At 32.6% G+C, this 23,902-nt stretch overlaps 1 protein-coding gene across 1 annotated transcript in view; it reads right to left on the bottom strand.

The window, feature by feature from the left end:
• rsh (Rap GTPase activating protein radish) overlaps positions 1-23,902 on the bottom strand; it is a 558,630-nt gene that overhangs the window by 292,621 nt on the left and 242,107 nt on the right. The window contains exon 5 of the mRNA XM_089642770.1: positions 6,831-6,919. Within this exon, the coding sequence (XP_089498896.1) occupies positions 6,831-6,919 (89 nt within the window). The remainder of the gene's footprint in view (positions 1-6,830; positions 6,920-23,902) is intronic.

Genomic DNA, 23,902 nt, shown 5'->3' with positions numbered 1-23,902 from the left:
CCGGTTGTGATATCCAGACACGCAGATATCGATCGCCTTGCTCAAATTATCATCCATCAGTTTTGTTTGGTAAGCGGAGGAGCCAATCTTAACTTGAAAAAAATTCATTTCCTTTCCTCTCCTTCCCCTCCCAAAATATATACATGGATGGCGCCGACAACTAACACCATAAATTTATCGTATGTATATCACATATATAAAATCTAACACTTTATTATATTCACATTACCCTACGATAGGTAGAATCGAGTAGCTAGGGGGGGGTGAGCAGGCGACTTAGAAGATAAGGTTTATAAAATGGTTTTGAAAAACAGCGGTAATGGATTCAACTCACTCTATCTCAAAAGAACCAAGGGATACCACACAAAACATAAATAACTAGGTTTCTAAACCGAGAAACAAAAACCCAACACAACGTTCGGTGAAGCCTTTTTATACTGAACCGTCACGTGAAATGAGTACGTTCAAGGTCGTACGTCACGTAGACAAACTAGGATGTACACACTTGAAGGGGTGTGTAATAAAGAAAAGACGGCAGGGAGGACCTTCCTACCCCGGATATATATATAACCAAAGCCTTATGGAAAAGTTACCTACGGGACTTAAGGAAAATGTATCGTAGAAAGAAGAGAAGGAAAAGTTTGAAGTAGAAAGGGCAGATCATTACATCTGATGCCGCAAACCAGGAGAGATAGATATACAAGCTGGTTTGAATTCATTACTGTTGTTGAAAAAAAAAAAAATGGATTTCATAAACCTTATTAATTCACATTAACAGCAAAAGAAATGGTACCTATCGTCAAAAATGATAACAGAGACATCGTACTTCAAAGGCAAAATAGAATAAACAGACAGACCCGGAAAACATTGAATTCATTGTGACGACAAAAAACATCTAAAATGTTCATAAACAACGAAGCCAAAGGATAAACAAACATCGAAATCGGATTAATTATAACACAAGAATAAGATAGCTGGGACAAATCTAAAATAAACATTGCATTCAGATATCGTGAAGTATATGGCATATTTTATACCGTTGATATTTGAATAAATGTAAACAATTATTGTTTATTCCAGATCTAAAAGGCAGAGAATGTTTAAGACATAAATAATAAAAGACAGACAAAACCATCGGATCACCGCCGAGGACACAAAATAAAAACAAATCAACATGAAAATAAATAACACTCGAACATAATACAAATAACGTATTGAGGTGAAACAACACTGTTTAAACAAATAACTCAGAGTTTAAAAATAAACAAGTGTGACATGACATATTGAATTTCTACCCATAGAGACACAAAAACACTTGAAAAAGCTGAGGGCGGAAAAAAACTCACCAGTAGAACAAACCGATAATCACGGGAACCAAAAAAAATAAACAGATGCTAGGTTAGAAACGAAGAACAGGGGCGCTCAACATTTTGGAAGAATTAAAATAAAATTTAAAATAAAAATAAAAAATAAATAGAGAGGTATTCGAGAAACGTAAATTACCTATAGTTATTTCTAATCCCATCGACTAACACGAGGAAGCGAGATTACCCGTTGGGCTTAGAACTAAAGGGAGGCTGTGATGTTTTGGACATCCACAAAAATAAACGATAAATAATAAAATAACGTGCTCTAAAAATTTTTTGTTTAAACAACGACGGAAGATTTATTGACAGACAGGCCTTGAGTAAACAGATTCCCACGGGAAAGGAGAGACCGGAGGAGAGTCGAGTTTGGAACTTGGGTGGATTGACAGCCCCGAGAAAGGGATACAAATCAGAAGTGTTGTTTGAAATTGCAGTTAATTATTGAATTCAAATGGTATTAGAGAATATTGCGGAATATTGAATTAAAGTGAAAGATTATTGATCCGGTGTTTGTGTGAAGTGAAAGTGATTCGACTCAGTGGGAAAACAATTAATAATAATGACAATAATAATAATTGGATAATTTGTAGAGCGCCGTTTTGTAAAAACCCACCTCAGGGGCGCCAGGTGTTGTGCAATCGCGATTGTGTTATAAAGTTGTGTTGATTTAAACGTGATTTCGTATACAGTTCGAACTAGATTGCTTGTCTTAAAAACATGAAAATAATAAAAATATTGATTGCGGTTTAAAATAGAGTGAATGTACTTAAAGGCAGGAAGTGTTTAATCGGGCTAAGTTATTGATTTGGCGAGATGGCATTCTATCCACGGAGACCGAAAACCAGAGAATCAAATAGATTATTAACTGTGGGTTCGAATCCTAACAGATTAGGGAGGTACAATTTTATTTACAGGAATATTTAATTACCCTTTTATAAGCGTAGGGAGGAGGTCGAAAATTAAAGTGATTTAGCTATATAGTGTAACCAGGTAAGTTTCACACGAGGATTTGGAGGTGACTAACAGGGTGAGTTTTTTATATTATTTATTAAATTTCAGAGGACCCTTTTAATAATAGGATACAACCGAGGTACAGGAACCGAGTTTGCAACGCCTGCAACCCAAATAATCTTCCCATAAGAAGGGATACGCTAGACGCATTGTCAATCAGCTGTGAGCGAGAGACGAGTCAACGACCTTTTCATATATAGGCCGAGAGGCGCGGAGTACAGTCAGTCAAAGGGGAAGTTTTGCTAGCGTATGCCGTCCCAAATTGAAAGCGATCGGATGCAACCAGACGGAACAAAATGAAAACTTTTCTTCTGTTATTTGACTTTCTAATTTAATACTTTTCATCTATTATTTGACTTTCTAAGTTACGAATTGGGATGCACAAAAACAAATCTAAAGTCGAAAGAGGGAGATGGTAATCTCCGAAATAAAACTACCAACCGAACAACTTTTCTCAACAGGTATCTTTCGAGAGGTAGGCAGCCTCTTTAAATTAAATGCAAAAAATCAAACCAATTATCCGTTTATACCTTACCTGAGAGGATAGGTATTCAGTAGAAGTTACCCATACCTAATACACGAGGATGCTAGTGACCTCATAAAATAAATACTGGAACCAAATATTAAAATACAGACAGTCCTCATCCCAAATTTGGCATTTCGAGTAGACCTTACATATATCTCACATGATAATTGGCTGAATGGGTAGGCACACAACCTATCGTTAATAAGCAGGCAAAATGTCGACAAGATTGTCGTGTGTTATCTATGTATTGACCTAGAAAGGGATGTAAATCCCCGACGGCGTGGGAGTTACAACGTTTTCTGGAGGTGGCACGTAACTTAGGACCTTGCGTGTCACATTTTCGCGACTAGATTCGTGATAAAGGGATGTTATGGTTTTCCCCTTCTACACTCAGTAAAGTAGTTTATCCTGGAGGTGTTTGAGATTGGGGCAATTCTGAAATTGGTGAAGAGACCTGGTTTTCTTTATTCTGGCGTGAAGGTTGCCGATTTGGAACAAGGGGAGACCCGGCCGGTTGTGATATCCAGACACGCAGATATCGATCGCCTTGCTCAAATTATCATCCATCAGTTTTGTTTGGTAAGCGGAGGAGCCAATCTTAACTTGAAAAAAATTCATTTCCTTTCCTCTCCTTCCCCTCCCAAAATATATACATGGATGGCGCCGACAACTAACACCATAAATTTATCGTATGTATATCACATATATAAAATCTAACACTTTATTATATTCACATTACCCTACGATAGGTAGAATCGAGTAGCTAGGGGGGGGTGAGCAGGCGACTTAGAAGATAAGGTTTATAAAATGGTTTTGAAAAACAGCGGTAATGGATTCAACTCACTCTATCTCAAAAGAACCAAGGGATACCACACAAAACATAAATAACTAGGTTTCTAAACCGAGAAACAAAAACCCAACACAACGTTCGGTGAAGCCTTTTTATACTGAACCGTCACGTGAAATGAGTACGTTCAAGGTCGTACGTCACGTAGACAAACTAGGATGTACACACTTGAAGGGGTGTGTAATAAAGAAAAGACGGCAGGGAGGACCTTCCTACCCCGGATATATATATAACCAAAGCCTTATGGAAAAGTTACCTACGGGACTTAAGGAAAATGTATCGTAGAAAGAAGAGAAGGAAAAGTTTGAAGTAGAAAGGGCAGATCATTACAAAGAGAGACGCGAATTACTTGGTGAAAGTTGATGAAATACTTGCGAGAACTGAGATGAACTTTGCAAACTCAGTGGCATCTTAATTTATAAAAAAAACTTTGCCTGCTTATGTTTGTGCTCGTGAAACTCGAAAAGTAGTCGACCGATATCGCTGAAAATTACAAAGTTTGTTCTTATCAGTGCCAGGAGTGTTTAAATAGTAGTTTGAATGGTAGAAAAAAGTCGGGGACGCTCGAAAAATACTTAACACAAAATCTCTGCACCGGATTGAGATACGGAATCTAATTTGAGTCGAGATAATGTAGTTTTTCAACAGTAACATTGTGGTATACAGTATCGAATGGTGAAAGAAGTCGGATACGTTCGAGAAAGATAACAATAGCGAAGCATTGCGGGGTCTACTGGTTATATATAAAAAATTACAAGTTCATTCAATAAGGGATGCATATTCTTTATAAGTTCATTCAATAAGGGATGCATATTCTTTACAAGTCCAATCAATAAGGGATGCATATTCTTTCATCAACATAAATTTATTATCTTCAAACTTTAAAAGTTTTTTTTATTTTTGTATAACCGTGAAAATTAACCTTCACGTTCCGTCTAAATGCTGAAGTTTTTTTTATATTAACTCCACACAGGAGGCCCTGAAGAAAATAATTTCCCTCAGGGCCTATGTCATCTTTGGGGATGCTGTGTGGAGAGTCTTTTTGTGGAGAGGAAGGAGTGAACATGGGTCTTGAAGAGTCCCATGTTGTAGGAGGGAGGAAACACAGAGGCCGGCAGCTCGTTCCACAGCCGAGCTGTTGAACTTAAGAACGAATCGTAGAAGCGACCCGTTCTCATGTGACAAATGTCAACCGTGTACAAATGTTGGGCGCGCGTTTGGCGTGTATTCCGACTACGCACCGGTGCCGAAGGGATCATTGACGCTAGTTCCTCAGAGCATCTTCCATTGTAATACCGATAGAACAAGGACAGCATACCTACCTGACGCCTGTGCTCTAAAGATTGCAGTCCGTTTGTTAAGATTGGGGAATCTATCAAACGGACCGCCCGTTTTTGCACAGAGTCAAGGGCTTTTTTCGGGTATTTAGGGGCTCCGGACCAGAGATGTCTGCCAAATTCGACAGTAGAGCGCACTTGCGATTTGTACAGGGTCAGCAGTTGTGTACTATTAAAGTATCTGCGGGCCCTGTACAGTACGCCCAGCTTCTGAGAGGCCAACTTTACACTGGCTTCGATAAGTTGCACGATAAGCAATCTAAATTTATTGACGAAAATGTTGTTATTAAATAATTTATTGTTTCGGTTAATATTTTTCTTGATCATTCTGCAACAATTGTCCATATTCTGATGTGTTCTTTACATAAACTCCTAAAAAAATCCTACAGTTATAAAATCCGGGTCTGCTAGATATTACTAAAAATGAACCTGCCATCAAAATACTAGTTTTGGTTGGGTGTATGAGTTTTAATCAAATTGTCATTTACAAAATTGAAACTCATTGTTAATCAAATTATCATTTACAAAATTGAAACTCATTGTTAATCAAATTGTCATTTACAAAATTGAAACTCATTGTTTATCAAAATGTCATTTACAAAATTGAAACTCATTGTTAATCAAATTGTCATTTAAAAAATTGAAACTCATTGTTAATCAAATTGTCATTTGAAAAATTGAAACTCATTGTTAATGAAATTGTCATTTAAAAAATTGAAACTCATTGTGAAACAAATTGTCATTTATAAAATTGAAACTCATTGTTAATCAAATTGTCATTTAAAAAATTGAAACTCATTGTTAATGAAATCGTCATTTAAAAAATTGAAACTCATTGTGAAACAAATTGTCATTTATAAAATTGAAACTCATTGTTAATCAAATTGTCATTTAAAAAATTGAAACTCATTGTTAAACAAATTGTCATTTACAAAATTGAAAATCACTGTTAATCAAATTGTCATTTACAAAATTGAAGATCATTGTTAATCAAATTGTCATTTACAAAATTGAAACTCATTGTATGAAGGATTCAGACACGCTAAAAAGTCGGTAGTAACCTACATTTACTATATTATTTTAACAGAAAATTTTTATACCTAATAGTCTTTTTCTAAAACGAAAATATAACACATCAATATTTATTACTAAAAACATACCCGAAATATTAACACTATTACCTATATATTAGTTGATTTCAGACAAAGCTGTAAACTCAAATATTTACCTATTCTTAAAGTATTTTTTCATTTATTTAAAATTAACGGCATGAGTGCAACAAGTATTTAAATATGCAAAGAAGAAAGAAAAGTTTTTTGTAGATAGATTTTATATAGGTATCAATAAAGAAAAAAAACAAAAAACCTGTTATACAATGACCTCGTTAAAATATACACCGCTTGAGAAGTACAGTTTAACACATCATACAGGCATATTAAAAACATCAGCTACATTAGCATAAGAGTTACCAATGGTGTGCAATCTATTTATAACAGAATTGAAGTTTGAAACCGTAGTATAATTATAACACCGGGAACCTTGATTTATTAGTAGGAATATTAGTCAGTAATGAACATCAGGTCTATTGAACCGTCATTTTTTTTTTTTCTGTAATATATGACATTTACTTGTCATTAATAGCTATGTGTGCAATGAACGCAAGAAAATTGTTCACGATTTCAAAAAGAAAAGTTAAAAGAAGGATGTGGAATATTAAAAGGAGTTTGAAGAAAACAGCTTACCTGGTTGGGTCCCGTGAGGTTTAGGCCACAGGAGTTGCAACGCAGACATTCCTCGTGGTAGTGATTGTTGTCATACAGCGGGGAAGGCTCTAAGGAACAAACATATGCATTAAGTAATGTTTCTAGAATATCGAATCTCTTTAATCTGAGACATTTTGCGAACGTATTGTTCTTTCGAATTTTAAAACTCTTATGGTGTTGCCATTTATAAAAACAAGCAAAAAAAATCTCAAAGCTTAATTTCATAAAACGTACACAGTGGTGATAAAGTTCATCAGGCATCATTTAACTTACTTTCAATGATTTTACCGTAAAAATAAAATGATATTTACTATCATTATCCAGTTTATATAAGTTCCTATCAAGGATGAAACATTTCACGATTTTTATCACATCAAATTCAAATGTCATCAAAATGAAATGGTAATGTTATCATCCAATTTTGAATTTTGGAATTATTAGAACAGCTAAATTAAATTCGTTCACCAATTCCATTTCGATAATATAGACCATAGTGATACAAGTTAGTATAATAGTTATGCAGGGATAAAACCCCCGCGTCATCCAAATAATTAATTTGGAAACAACTCAATTAAACAACCCTTAATCAAATTTAAACAATGCGATACTTTAACACTTTAGTAGGGAACTTTTACAGGGTAATAGTAATAAAAGAAAATATTTTACAACTGTGTAACTAACTAAACATCAACTGCGTTCAGTCCTCCATTAACGGAATTACCTGCATTTACCCTTCTTTCAATATCTCTGTCAGCCTTCCCATCTCTCGTAAACATACTTCCTAAATAAACAAACTCATCTACCTACTCCAAGTATTTTTCATTCACAACTATATTGCACACTGTTTTCGTACACCATTACTTTAGAATTACTTATATTCATCATTAACTCATTCTTCATGCATACTTCGTTCATCCTAGACACGAGAGACTGCAGATCATCCATACTATTAGCAATCAGTACCGCATCATCAGCATACAACAGGCAACATTCTTTCAGATTACTCAAATTCGGGCCCAATCCCACCTCTTTTAATTCTTGCATACAATTATCCATGTATAGATTGAATAACTACGGTGACATTACCTGGCCTTGTTTAACATCTTTTGTGATATCAAACCACCCCGTAAAACCACCGTTCACCCTAACACATGCAAAGCTTCCCTCATACAGAGATGCAATTGCCTGAGTCAGATTTGTATTCACTCTATACTTGAACAACACCTTCCATAGCTTTTTCCTGACGACTCGGTCGTATGCTTTTTGTAGATCTTCAAAGGCACAGAAAATTATCTGGATTTTTGCCACAAACTTCTCAGTGAGCATACGCAATGAGAAGATCTGGTCCATGCACCTCCTTCTACTCATAAAAACAACAAGTTCTTTAATATTGTTTTCAATGAATAAATAGATAGTTTGTAAATGGCTTCACTAGTTTGGTAATGCATTCGAAAGGCGAAACAGCTACCACATGTAAGAATAATTATACAAAAAAAATTTGTTAATAAATAAACCTTTATTTTTTTATTAAATTTAAAATGCGCATCAATATTCACATTTTACTGAGCAAATATCGCTACTTTGGTTGGTAGAATGCACTAGGCTTAGATGCATTTTAATCACGTAATTGTGTATTTATCTGAAAGTTATTTTTAATCAGCTTTCAAATTTTTTTGCTTCAAGCTTTTTATGCACAGAATAACTGAAAGCTGCGATCCGTATTAAACGCACCGATTGTAGAAAAACACACTAAAGCAGTAGAAAATTATTCTGGAATTCATTTTTGTGTTCCAAATATCTGAAAATATTTAAGCGAAAATCTGTTTTAGCGGTAAAAAAATTGGTTACCATATATCGGAAAATAACAAACAAGATTAAAATACGTTTTGTACCGTCCATTAAATTTAATAATCTACCACCAACCAAACGCAACAATATTAATAAAGTAGTAAGTTTAAATGTTTATTTAATCGTAAACCAAAATAGCAGTTACTAACTGCAAACTGATAAAATATCGAATAAAATATTATGCAATCATCAAATTGAATTATCATGAAATGGAATAGTCAGCATTGTTTGGCAACGAATAAACAAGGCGACCATCCAATTTAAATACCATCACAATTATATTGCAAAAATTACTATGAAGTAATAAGTGATACTTCAGTGATAATTCAGAATAAATTATTATAGAAGGAATTGACATAAAAATAACTTTATTATCTGCGGTAAAGAACGAAGACATCCTGATAAAAGGGAATAAACCTAAAACCATGTAAATGTAAATATTCTAACCCATATTTAGTTCAAACAAGGCATTACGGGTTTGGTTTTCCTAAGTACAAGATTTTTTAAAAAGAGGTGTTATTTTGAATAGCCCGCTATTTCGGTACATGTTACTTTTAAAGCTGTCATTTTTTGACATTTGACAAGTAAAAACTACTGAATTAATAAAAATGGAACGATACACGCTTCCACAACGCGTTTAAATTATTAAAATTCACTTGAGTGAATCAAATCCAAATCATCTTGAGTGATGAGGCCCATTTCAACCTCCGTGGCTTCGCCAACAAGCAAAATTGTCGCATCTGGGGCTCGGAAAACCCAAGAGTTATTGTTGAAAACCCTCTTTATCCTCAACATGTGACTGTTTGGTGCGGTTTATGGTCCGGCGGAGTCATTGGACCTTACTTTTTCGAAAATGAGGCTGGAGCAACAGTTACGGTGAATGGATTGCGCTATCGATAGATGATTAATGATTTTTATGGCCGGAATTGGATGGTATTGATCTGGACAACGTTTACTTTCAACAAGACGGCGCTACGTGCCACACAAGCAACGAAATCATTGATCTTTTACGGGAAAAGTTTCTTTGAATATCAAAATAACACCTCTTATTGGAAAACCCGTTATATTCGAAAGTATATTTTTCCAATCGTCGTGGGTTTAATTTCTCTGCTAAGTTCTCCGTATTGCACAAACCATATTTAAAATATGATTGTAGGTATGAGTTTAGTTTTCCAAATATTGTCAGTTTATTCGTAAAAGGGAAATATTTTGTCGGTGTTTTTTTAAAACATAGTATAAAGACTATAAAAGTTCAGATTCGAGTTAGTAAAAATAAAAAACTTTAACTGGGGTCCTAAATAACTGGCAACTTTGTATTTCAGCAGACTGACATGTGAAATTTCCGTCTTGAAAAAATGAGATTATTTCAGACATATTATTTTTTAATTAACTGTTACCGAATGAATATAATCATAGTTTGATAGATATAAATCATAAAAATCAATGTTTAAATCTTGCTAACAATGAATTCTCTTATTCTCTGGGAATTATTAAAATATATATTGTTGTATAAATGACAAAAAAAATGAGGTGACACTTTTCTTGCAGAATCTAAATAAAATGATTTTTTTTTTTAAATTTCGTATTCCTACAATTTTTCGACGTTTGGAGAAACAATTTGTGTGTTTTTTGAACATTTGTCATGTTTGAAATTAAAATATTTACATTTATAAATATTAAAGTATATTTCAAATACAAAAATCTGAAAGGTTATTTTATCTGGTTTCTTAAAATGGTACATATTTTTTTATGATATTAAATTTTAAAGCACAAAAACAAAACTACAAAAGTGTTTCATATCCCGATGTTTTTAATTAGTGTGGGTAATTCCCTTCTGCCGCTTTACGGCCGTAACATAAATTACGTAATTTTGCCAGAGAGTCTAGGTACCACTTGTACACTGTACGTGTGCAGAAGGTAATCATTTAGTTGCTCCGTATTTGTACTGTTTCCCCAACAGCTAAACAATGAAGCCACAACACAAATACTGAAACCACAATATCCTCAGTAATTAGTGATATCATTCTGTGATCTCCTTATCAAGCAACCGGGTAAAAGCTGTACATTCATGTAATTATTCCAGATAATCATTTTAATTTGGGTTATAGAGATACAATTCAATGTAATTCATATTATCTGCTTTGATGTCATTATGAATTTAAATATGACACATTCACAAATTTGGAAATACGATGAAGTTTAAATTTTAGATATCTACAGTGAAATGTTGTCCTTATTTGCGGTTAAGTTGACAGGAATTGGAATGAAAGTGGTATATTTTTTCCGAATAATCCTTTATTGTCAATTTAACTGCATGACGTAGATTAAATGCCATCATAATATAGACTTTTTTTAAATCCGTTAGTAGAATTCGTGGAGTTCGTAAGTTATTGACCCAGACCGCAATAAAAAAAACAAACAAATCTGGTTCTTTCATCGGTTAATACATGTTCTATATATTTTTGTATAAACCTAAAAAATTTAATGGTTCGATATGTAGGGTGCCCTCTATTAAAGTCCCAAAATTAAATTATTTTAATAAACTTAACTTGAATTGTTTTAAACAATTATTTCGGTAGACAGTTTTTTAAAATTTTTTTATTATTTTTATTTCTTTTTAGAGCAATCTCGATGAATTACAAAATTCATTGTTGGACGAGAGGAACTTACAATACATTCCAAGGTTTGTTCCGTGACTTAAGTTTGTTGGAAATTTTATGGATCTTTGTACCATAACAAATCAAAGTATAAACTCGATACAATGTCAATGTTCACGCTAGTTAGTGGGTCATAAGATAATTACGGCTTAGTTTTAGACTTTTTATCATTCTTCAAGTAATTATTTACAATTTCAGTTGAAATATGCGGTGTACCAAAATATCAATAGGTTTGAAAAAACGAATGTCCTTTGACACAGAAATTAATTTTACCAGAGTAAAAAATTAAATAAAAATGTTTAAATGTTAAACCGTACAATATTCCCAACTGCTCCCAACCGTCTGGAGTCAGTGAGACTATGATATCCACAATTGCAGTATGATATGCGGCTGAAGATAGTGGGGAGTGGAAGCAGATGGGTAAGAGGAAGGCGGGGGAGTAACTGGTTATTCAGATCTGGTCACCAAACACAGTCAAAGCCATTTCAAGCAACGTTTCAATACTGAATAGTGGTCTTACACCAGGGCGATACTGAGAGTATCATCCTCTCCGGAACGTGCCGCAAATATACTATATATTATTTTTAATGAGTAATTTGTGAAATAACACAAATAAATCAAATAAAATTTACTTGCGCACGCTAAGATTTGAACCCGTGACCCCGAGCTTGCTAGTCGAGAGACTTACCTCTTGACCATGGAGGCTTGTTTTTATTTGTAAAATACTTTGATGTGGGAGAAAATCTGGTAGCGGCAGTAAAACCGAGAATGAGATAAGTATATTTATTTATATACAAAATAGGAGGAAAAAGCACAAATTTATCAAGTTTATTTATTGTTGTTTTGGAACTGTCAAGCCACGACATTTTTTGTTGTACTATGGCGGGATTTGAATCCACTATTTCTACAGCAAATGCCAATGATTGTACTACCCTGTCAAGTTTAAATGATCCATTGCAATTTTTAACGATCACTAAAATAAATCTAAAAACACTCTCTTAAAAAGTCAAGAAATGAATATTGAAACAAAAATTTGTAATTTTTTGAGAAATTTGGATTTTTTTTTAATGAATTACATAAGATTTTTGTTTTACTTGATTGGACATTAGAGAATTAAAAAAAAAAGTATTTAATGTTGACTAGTGATATCATTCTGTGATCTCCTTATCAAGCAACCGGGTAAAAGCTGTACATTCATGTAATTATTCCAGATAATCATTTTAATTTGGGTTATAGAGATACAATTCAATGTAATTCATATTATCTGCTTTGATGTCACTATGAATTTAAATATGACACATTCACAAATTTGGAAATACGATGAAGTTTAAATTTTAGATATCTACAGTGAAATGTTGTCCTTATTTGCGGTTAAGTTGACAGGAATTGGAATGAAAGTGGTATATTTTTTCCGAATAATCCTTTATTGTCAATTTAACTGCATGACGTAGATTAAATGCCATCATAATATAGACTTTTTTTAAATCCGTTAGTAGAATTCGTGGAGTTCGTAAGTTATTGACCCAGACCGCAATAAAAAAAACAAACAAATCTGGTTCTTTCATCGGTTAATACATGTTCTATATATTTTTGTATAAACCTAAAAAATTTAATGGTTCGATATGTAGGGTGCCCTCTATTAAAGTCCCAAAATTAAATTATTTTAATAAACTTAACTTGAATTGTTTTAAACAATCCATTGCAATTTTTAACGATCACTAAAATAAATCTAAAAACACTCTCTTAAAAAGTCAAGAAATGAATATTGAAACAAAAATTTGTAATTTTTTGAGAAATTTGGAATTTTTTTTAATGAATTACATAAGATTTTTGTTTTACTTGATTGGACATTAGAGAATTAAAAAAAAAAGTATTTAATGTTGACTAGTTTCGGTAAAAGCTGAACAATAATTACAAATATTAATAACAGCTACTTTTAAACAAAAGCTTTTTAAGGGCCAGTCATTTCACGGAATTTTAACAATTTCATCTAATTTCGAAGTTCATCAGATTTGTAACGTTATAATAACAGATCCTGAATAAAACTTTCACGGAAAGTAAAAATTAACTTTGATGAGTTAACAAACATCAAAACAACCTAAATGCTATAAAAATAATGTGTAATTATAACGTAATAAAAACCCTAACCCTAAATGAAACCGCGATCGATGAATATAATAATATAGTAAAATGTTTGCCAAGTTCAAATCAACCTATTGAAAACATCACCAAGCTAAACTTGTATTCATATTCCGTTCTTTTAGAATTCGATCGATGAATATTATAATATAGTAAAATGTTCGCCAAGTTCAAATCAACCAATTAAAAACATCACCAAGCTAAACTTGTATTCATATTCCGTTGTTTAGAATTGAGTGTAGTTGAATTAAGCAGTGATGGTTTGTTGATGAATGGGGTTTATTTGGATTGGAGTGCATGTCCTATTACGTGTCACGTGACAGCCGTATCACGTGACCGCGTAGTAGAAAGTAACAACGTTACAGCGCTCGTGGGCGGGTAACTGTGACGACAATGAATAATGAAGCAGATAATACAAGTATAGGTGCTGGTGATTAATGACCAACGAGCGAATTTGCCACACAGCACGATGTCTTATCTACCATGGTGGCTACCAGGAACCTACGTGGTTTGCTGTCCGAGTGAGGAAATAAAAATAATTTAAAATCACTCAAATAAATTACTATTATTATTTTAGTATTTGAAAAATAAAGTTGTCTGACAAATGACTAAATCTTTTGAATGTATTTTGTACAAATTTCTAATTTTTTATTAGTTACATACAAACATTTTTTAATTACCTTTTCTTTTGATAGCTGCTAAAATGCAGCTTAAATCTTCCAATTTGTGATTACTACTTTTGTATTCGGCAGCGCATTATACCAAAACCTCCTAGATTACAAGTCCGGAACACTGAATCAAATCAGTCTCCTAACTTCTATCGGAACCACCAATAAATGTATTTTTATAAATTTAACCAAAACATTAAAAATAAAATAAATAAGAATAAATTGAAAAAAAAATTAAAATGAAATTTTTTTCAGAATCTCATAAAGTTAGGAGGGTACTTTGATTGAGTATCCCGGCCTTTTGATCGAGGAGGTTTTGATTATACTCGTAATATTGCATTCATTTGTATAGTAAACTATTTTGTGAATTAGCTTTGTCGTTTTTTATAGCCCCATTTAATTGCACTTTCTTGTGTGTCTGTGAATCTCCTTGTTGATTTTTTTTTTGTAAATTGCATTTTTAAATTGCACTTCATTAAAAGTAGTAATTTTGGTTGTGCGTCTGTGAATTTTAACTCGGCATCATTATCAATGAAATTGGATAAAAAAATAATGAGTGGAATTTGGGACTAGATAAAAAAATACTACTTAAAAATTGGAACTACTGATGTGTCAAGAATTCAGATTCGCCATAAAGTACCTACCTATGACATAATATTTATTCATCAGAAAATTATAAATTTTGCATTTCAAATGTGTATTAAAGTTTCATTTTCATGGTGTTGATTTTGAAAAGTATAACCAGATTTCGCGATTTTTCAAGAGTCTGCATTTTCCAGTTTATTATTTACTAACTAATTTGATTTAACACTTCGGTAATCTGTTTCTTTTAGTGTTATGGCGGGTTTCAACGCAGTATCTACTTTGCGAAGCGATTCTTGCGAGCATGTCAACCTTTACGGTCAATGCATATTTGCTTGTCCTTATATAATATATATTACCCCAACCTGATATTTTAGCAATGGAAAGAAAATTACCAATTAACTCAAGAAAGCAATACTAGAAACAGTCCTCAACCGTCTCCTACTCTACTGGAGAGCGGGCTAGTAAAGTATACAACCCTACTAAATCTGTGTTACTAGTATTCAAGTCGGACGCAGACCCTACACAAGTATTACCCGTCAGCCTAAAAGAGACGAGATTATGGAAAGTTTCTTCCAGTTATAGACAGATTGACTATATATTTATGTTAAAAGTACGATAAGTTCTTTACAAATATGTTTTATTGCAGCGGTTGTGATTAAGTCCAGCCCCAAAAATAAATTTGATTTTAGAGAAAAAATTGTGTTTTAAATTTCATCAGTCGTGATTTGTTTAAACTCGAGCTTTTTTCCCTGCTCAGGAGGTTCATTTATTTGTATTGCTTCATCACATTGTGTAGCTTGTTTTGCTAAATTCGATGTGATATTTATAAAAAAATATTGACATTTTCAAGAATATGGTTAGGATTATCATTATATTATAGTATTTTTTCTCAATTTTACAATATTTTTATTTTAATTTTTATATTCTATGTACATATTATATGGACTTCGTGGGATTGCGCTACCCTTCCCGAGATCTGAAATAATCAAGGCAAAAATACTTCGCAATCCCAGTGGCAAGCTTATTATATCAAGAGACAAAAAAATGCTGAGCTTTTAATCGTAACTTGCAACATACATACAAAATAAATCACTTTGCATATACTCTATTTAAAAGTAACTGACATGTTTCGAAACCTGACGATTTTACAAAGTGATTTATTTTATTATTTTTTTTTGGTAAACTAATGTTTTTAAGACAAGATTTTTTACGCATAGCACAAAGGGTAACAATTTAATTGATTTATTTTCTTTAAATTAAAATGATGCCATAAAAATGAATTGGCGATTATTGAAGAATAGAATACTCACACTTCTTCAAACACAGCAAACATATCATTAAAGAAGAAGATGTACTAATAAAACTAAGCGAAACATGAAACAGAAGAAGATACAGAAAAATAAAAAGAAAACGGTCTCAACTGGTAATTGAACCCAGGAACTCTGACTCTCCTGGACAACGTCTTTCGGCTACGTGAAATACGCACTTATATACGCACTTTGATTAACATAAAATATTTCAGATTAGTTTCATGGAAGATATCTATCTATACAAATAAAAATGTTCTTTTGTTCAAAATCTTAAATCTCCAAAAGTTCTTCATCGATTGCTTTGAAATTTTGAAACAACGTTCCTTTTGAATACGCGTGAGTTTTTATATGCGAGTATCTTTATTTTAAAAATGTCTCCAGTAACAGATAAAACATGCTTTTTTTAAAAAAAACAGCGCCATCTGTTGGACAGACTGAGCCACAGAAACGAGTGAAGCGGTACAGCTAGGCATAAATGTCATAATTTTGTCTCTACATAAATAAATCATTTATGTGGAAATCACTTCGAAAGCTTGCGGATGGAATATGCTTACTTACACTGTCAGAAAATGATCGAAATTCATTACAGTATTATTGAAAAATGTCATATTGAAATGTATTTTTTCATCCGGGTTTGAAGAGCAACAGAATAAGCTTAGTGGAATATATTTTTAAAATAAATAAAAAAAATCTATAATCTAACATACTTACTTCAGTTGGCTGTGCGTCCCCGTGAAATTTGGTTCAATGAACTCAAAATTGCTTAGAATTAAATTGTAACTGATTATGTGACATTTGTTGACATCTACTCTACAAAATAATATTTTTGGTAAATACGCAGCAAATGGGGGTAAGTTTAATACGCACTTAAAAAACACTCTGTAGTAGATAGATAAAAATGATAAATTGAATGTTGAAATGATGAAACTGAGCCAACGCATATATATATATATATACTTAGTAGTAATAATTTTGACGCTTTTTATGTTAGGAAAATGGCTCAGAACGTCAACATAAGAGTTAATGAACATCTTAAACGCTAAAATAATAATGCCATTTTCTGAATTTGCGAAATAATTCGTTTAATAGTCAGTACTTAAAAATTTTTCACTTTCTCCGAAACAATAAATATTGAATGACAATAAAAACTCTTTCGACGAAACCTCTGTAACTAAAATATTGCATAAAATATAATTGGAATTAAGTTTAATAATTTGGAAGCCGAATAGAACAAGACAAACTGAAAAATTGATCAGTTTCTCCGAAACAATTGATCCTTCAAAATTGTTTAGTTTCTCCGAAACAATTTGTCTTCAAAAATTGTTTAGTTTCTCCGAAACAATTGGTCCTCAAAATGTAATCACTCTATTGAAAAACGCTATAAATTTTGAAAATGGCACCAAATGTCAATTCTATTTTGACATTTGTGAAGTAAACAAACGCAGAATACAAATCGACCAGACATGAATCGGTTTATTCCGCAGAACGCGGAATAACAAGTAATACCAAAGTTTATCATAAAAAAAAAATTACAGCAAAAGAACATCGGGTGATTACTTTTGACCCATCCTGTATATTACGTTCAATATATTAAATATACTATATATTTTGAATATTATTATGTATGCACGTAATAATATATATTAATTTAACAGTTGAAAACTAAAGGAACCGAAGTTAGTTTGCAGACACCAATTTTAGGTCGATATCTGATGAATAAATAATAACATAATTTCTCGATTCACAGGTAAAACATTTCATCAAAAATGTCATACTACTTGTAGAGCAGTTGACATTTTTATGAATACAGTATATTAAGTATTTATTTATTAATGAGCTTGTTTGTCGTTGTTAAAAAACTCTTTCTCTGTGGGTAACTTTGAAGGAAAAACCATTGATTACATTCGAGTGACGAGTCAATTTCCTTCGAAATACGTATTTTATTCTGTTCTGAGCGCATGGAGTTATAAACGAATATAATAATTATTTACATTACTTTATTCTTTTAAAAAAATGTACACAACGTCAGCAGAAAATTGTGTATATATACAGATAATAGGGATATGGTTAATACGCACTTTTAATAATTAGAAAAACGACTGTATAGTGTGTATTAGTTAGATAACATTGAGATGTAGGTATGGCAGTTACCGAAAGTGAAAAATAATGCATTTTAGTAGCATAATGCATTTAATAATAATGCATTTTAGTAGTTATTTCGTGAAAAAACGAATAAATTGTTTAAATATTTTCTTCAAAGTATGTTTTGACATAAAATTTTTAAATTGATTTTTAGGTAAGTTAGTTTTTATTTTTGTTATAACTAGTTGACGTGTCCCGGCGTTGGCTTGTTTTTTCTCGACTTTCAATAAATATAATATAAGGGAAACTGATAGGTATATCTTTATTTAAAACTAGCTGACTAGTTATCCTTAGAACATAGATATATACCATCGCTGACTTTTCTGTGGGCCTTTTTAAGATATACAATTCCGTAGTACAAAATTTTGATGTATCTCATAAGGTTTAGCCAGCGTTAGCAATGTAAGTGCCCAAAAATATATTTTTATGACTTGATTATAAAACATCGGCTTTTCTCCACTTTATGTAAATATAATATGCATGTAATATATTTATAAGCCTTTAGGAAGAAATTCTTTAAATGATTGTAAAAACCCTATAAAATACTGTTGCGTAATTTTGAGGAACTAAGCGCACAAACAGACATACGCGGATAGCGACTTTATTTTATACTATTTAGAGAAGAGATTAAACCCAAACTGACAAGAACCTATTTTATAGATATAAAAAAAACTAACTTTAAAACTTTGCCAACAACAACAATATAACTGCTATCTAGTTTTGAAAAAATGTGCACGTTAAGAAGGTTCTTATTTTCTGTATATTTACCGCAAATTGTTTTACAGACAAATAAGCAGCTGTCTTTAATTATTTTATGTATTTTTTGATAATCTTAAAGAGATTTCATGTAGTAGGTATAACTAAAAGAAAACAAGTAGTGTAAATAATATTGTACATCCCCAATAATAGAAAAATCACTGAAAAAATCAAATATCTAACTTTTACGCTATTATTTAATAAAATTTATTATCATGTTTCAAAACCAATGGTTTCTTTACCAGGATACAAAGTAGTTAGTAGATAATCCTGTAAGAATCAAGTAACAGCTAAACGAACCAAGTTCAAATCAAATTATTAGCAATTTTTAAATGAAAATTTAAAACTGAATCATCAGAAAAAGATACGGTTGCATCTAGGACGCGAAACTAGGACCCTTGCCTCGCCGGGGGACGCTCTACCAACTGGGCTAGAGGGACCCTTTTCCTTCGGTCATATTCCAAACTTCGAAAAAGAACTACAAACATTATCTTCATTTTCTCACCGCAAATTTTTGGAACTTGCCGTCTAGCAGTGCCCTCACTGTTTTTGCGCTGAAATTGTCAAATTAAGCCAAATCTCGACGGTATGACAAGTAATTATGAACTTACCTTGGGGCAAACGTATTATGCTTCATTTTAGTTGAAATAATAAAGGAAAAACATGGAAAAAAACAGAAAATAGCTTGAGATAGACATTTATTAACAAATTATAAGCGGCCATGTTGATTTCAAATGATGTAATTATTTTTACAAGTTTACTATACTACCTAACCTAACCTAACCTAACCTAACCTAACCTAACCTAACCTAACCTAACCTAACCTAACCTAACCTAACCTAACCTAACCTAACCTAACCTAACCTAACCTAACCTAACCTAACCTAACCTAACCTAACCTAACCTAACCTAACCTAACCTAACCTAACCTAACCAGTGGGATATTTTGATAAATATGTCATATTTATTTTGAGTGTAAAAATGAAACGAAGTGAAATTTGTTCTAAGTGAAAGCTTTGAACTTGAGAACAATACCACGGGCACAGTTTGAGATCATCAGGAATTAGTAATTATGTCGGGAAAGTGTTAAATTTTATTGGGCACTCGTAGTCAGCGTATACCAAATTTTTATTGGCTAATATCTTTATGAATGATAGCAAGATTCATCTCGCCAATATTTTCCACAATAATTTAATACATAGGATGAGGTTATTCAAACAAATAAATAAGTAGAAATCATTCAGAGCGTACAGATATAAATCATATTCAATGCAAAGTTAAATTTAGCGATTAAGTGTGTGCTAAATGTGGAAGATTTTTTCACTTTAATTCAACTAATTTAAATCAATTATTCATTTGTCGACCAATTTCAATCTTCATCTAATCTTCAATCAATTTTTATGGGGTATCTATTTATCAATAAATACTAATCTATTAGTCATATATAAATTCATTTATCATTCAATTTTAATCAATTAGTTTAAATCAACCAATAATAAATCAATTAATTTAAATCAATATATCATTTAACAATTAATTAAAACCAATTTATCATTCAAAAATTAATTAAAATCAACAGCTAACTTAACCATTATTCATTCATCAATTAATATGAATCAACTATTAGTTGAGAAAATAATTTGAATCAATTATTCATTCATCAATTAATATGAATCAACTATTAGTTGAGAAAATAATTTGAATCAATTATTCATTTAAAAATTAATTTAAATCAATTATTCATTTATTTTGATTAAATTGAAGCATATTGAGCGTTAATATGTGATATAAAGTGTGAATATATATAAAGACATATAAGTTCTTAGTAATGGTAATGAATGTACAAACCATCTGAGAGCAGGTGCGGTTGGGTTGAATCAACAGGAGGGGTATCTTTTCCATTTCCTCTATAAGAGATTCGCCAACAATCCGCCAGGCGGTGCTATTTTAAACAAGCCCTTAAAAGCCTTCAATTCATTTCACTTTCAGTCAAATTAAATATAACATGGTACTTAAACCCACTCACCCAATAAATACTAAATAAAAAATAAACAATCCACCATTTAATTCACAATATCAACCAGTATATTAAATGTGATCAACACTTTTTTAAATGTCAGATAGAGAACGATTATTATTTTTATTGTTTATTTACTTCTATTCTTAAGAATCCTCTCACTGAATTACGAAATACACATGTAAAAATTTGTATATATTGTTTTAATTATACTATGTACAATAATTTTGCTAGAATAATTGTATGGTTTTCGCCTAAAATTAACAGGCAAAGCACAAAAAGCTTGGACCAATATTCAATAAAGATTTGGCGTTTTATTCACTAGAGATTTCGCTCGTTTCTTCTACAAACATCACAAATTCATCGATCTAAGCATTCTTGAACACAAAATTCCGAGTTTGGCTGTCAAACGTTTAGCAGATTCATCACTAGAGAAATGTTCACCTGCAACTACTTCACTTTTGTGGAAAAGCTTTTGGGATATTTTTACACATGACATCGACAGCCCCCGAGGTTCCCACGGACCGAGCTAGTCGCACATAATCACCGGAGGCTCTCGAGGAAGGGTCTATTTGAAGGTAAACAAACATGGCACGTCCTGGCTCGCAACAGATGACAGGTCCTTGCGCCTCGCCCCACGCGGCCACCAAACAAAAATGGCAACAAAAAACGCGCACTCCTTAAAATCCTGACAGATTCGACACAGCACCCCGCGACATGTCTCAGCACTCCGAAACTGACTCTAATGGTGGCAACAAGTGCGTTCAGCGGCCGAATTATTTTATTAATCTCACTAAAAACAAGCAAGAACACAGCTTGGCATCGCGATTTTCCCCCACAATGCGATCACATGTAGATTTTCTTAGCTAGAGCAGCGCACGAGGGCAGAGCGGGACATAAACATGTAGCTGTCATTTTCTACGTCCCGGTCGGTAAGTAGGATTCCTTCACTACCGACGCGGCCGGCCCGAGCGCCCCACCCTCCCGCGGTCGATATGAACCGATGTGAACGCTGATAATATTCCATTTTGGCGGTTATTTTCCGCAGCTGTTATTTTCTCACACAAGTTGAAATACTTCACGTGACGGACACGTGTTGTCCGATAAGGCGACACTTCGATATCCTGTCGTAATGTAATGTAATAACACTTGAGTGGGCGATTCATCTGTTGCGGGCAGTTCGATTTTTTTACCACTTACTGAGCACGTGACAAATTCGTAACGTGTTGCATTTCGTCAGATATATTTTAAACCACGTCAATCTATTATTAATTTAACAAAGGAATTCTTAGATTACTTTTACAATATATAAAATCGAAAATTTGTCTAACCGCACAACTGCGATAAAGAAATTATTAGCGAACATTTATGTTTACGTAGCGCCAGTATACATGCAATATTATTAGCACAAAGTATTATTAAACCTGCTTGGTTAGCACAAACGAACGTAAAAATTCTTAAAAAGCTCGTAATTTCAAGAAAATAAATTTTTAAGTTGTATTAAATTAACGTCGAACTTACAAGTTAAGTGCGTTTTTTTAATATTTTTTTGCAACTAATTAAAAGGAATTGCACGATCAAAAAACATATAAACAACTCCATTTAGGATTAAGTAATAACTTGCAGATGAAATATTAAAAAAAATCCGCTAACGAAGACTTTAATTTATAGATTCAAATTTTATTGGCGTTTGGTATGGCGCACAAATTTTGCTTTGAAGGTTGTACTGAAATTTGGTAAAATAAATTCTTTTAATTTATATAACCTTCCTCGAAATACTTCATAAAGGAGCGTTTATCCACAATTAACCCCTCAAAATTAGCCTTGAACAATATATTAGAAATCTCAGAAATTGATTGGTAGTCATAATAATCGCGATTTGATTTAAATATGTGAAATTTTTATTAAATCGATAATTTGGAGGTTAAACTATCTGGTTATAACGGAAGTTAAAATATCATATGTATATATTATTAATATTACTTTACTAACGCTCCTTTAAGGGGCTTTTACAGAAGAATAGTTAAAATGAAGTATTAATACAGTACATATTTATTGTACATAAGTAAAGTGTCTCAGTAACCATATTTTGTGTTTGTTAAATGATAAATTAAAGATGTCCACTGACTCGGATAATTATTTCCTTCCATAATTATTATGCGCAGTGAGGAATACACATGGTAGTTAGTACCAGAAATTCTGTACTGAAATTAATCCAGACTTCTAGTAAAACATAGTGGAATCCAAAGATATTAGAAGAACGAGATATGCTATGTTGGCCGCCGGACCGTAGCCGGAGTACTACCTAATTAGGGTACTTTGAACAGTATCGGGACGTGTATGCACAGAAATCTGTTCTATGTATTAGTGCGGATACCTTAGCGCAAGCGAAGGTGTGCAGTAGTATTGGTGAACAAAACCGGCGACACTCGGCAAAACAATTCCACTCAGTACGAACTGCGCATAGCACATCTCGTTCTTCTAATATCTTTGGTGGAATCAGATATCTTATCAATGCAAGCAATTCTGGGCTATCAAATTCATGATATATACATGATCACGGAATGGAACTAACGAATTCATGATATATACATGGTCACGGAATGGAATGAACTAATTCATGATATATACATGATCACGGAACGGAACTAACGAATTCATGATATATACATGGTCACGGAATGGAATGAACTAATTCATGATATATACATGATCACGGAACGGAACTAACGAATTCATGATATATACATGGTCACGGAATGGAATGAACTAATTCATGATATATACATGATCACGGAACGGAACTAACGAATTCATGATATATACATGGTCACGGAATGGAATGAACAAATTCATGATATATACATGATCACGGAACGGAACTAACGAATTCATGATATATACATGGTCACGGAATGGAATGAACTAA

The sequence above is a fragment of the Hesperophylax consimilis genome, chromosome 18, assembly GCF_061612785.1.
Source record: "Hesperophylax consimilis isolate HC1 chromosome 18, BYU_Hcon_1.0, whole genome shotgun sequence".
NCBI lineage: Eukaryota > Metazoa > Arthropoda > Insecta > Trichoptera > Limnephilidae > Hesperophylax > Hesperophylax consimilis.
Note: the sequence above shows the minus strand (reverse complement) of the source record. Positions and strands in the feature narration are given on the sequence as shown.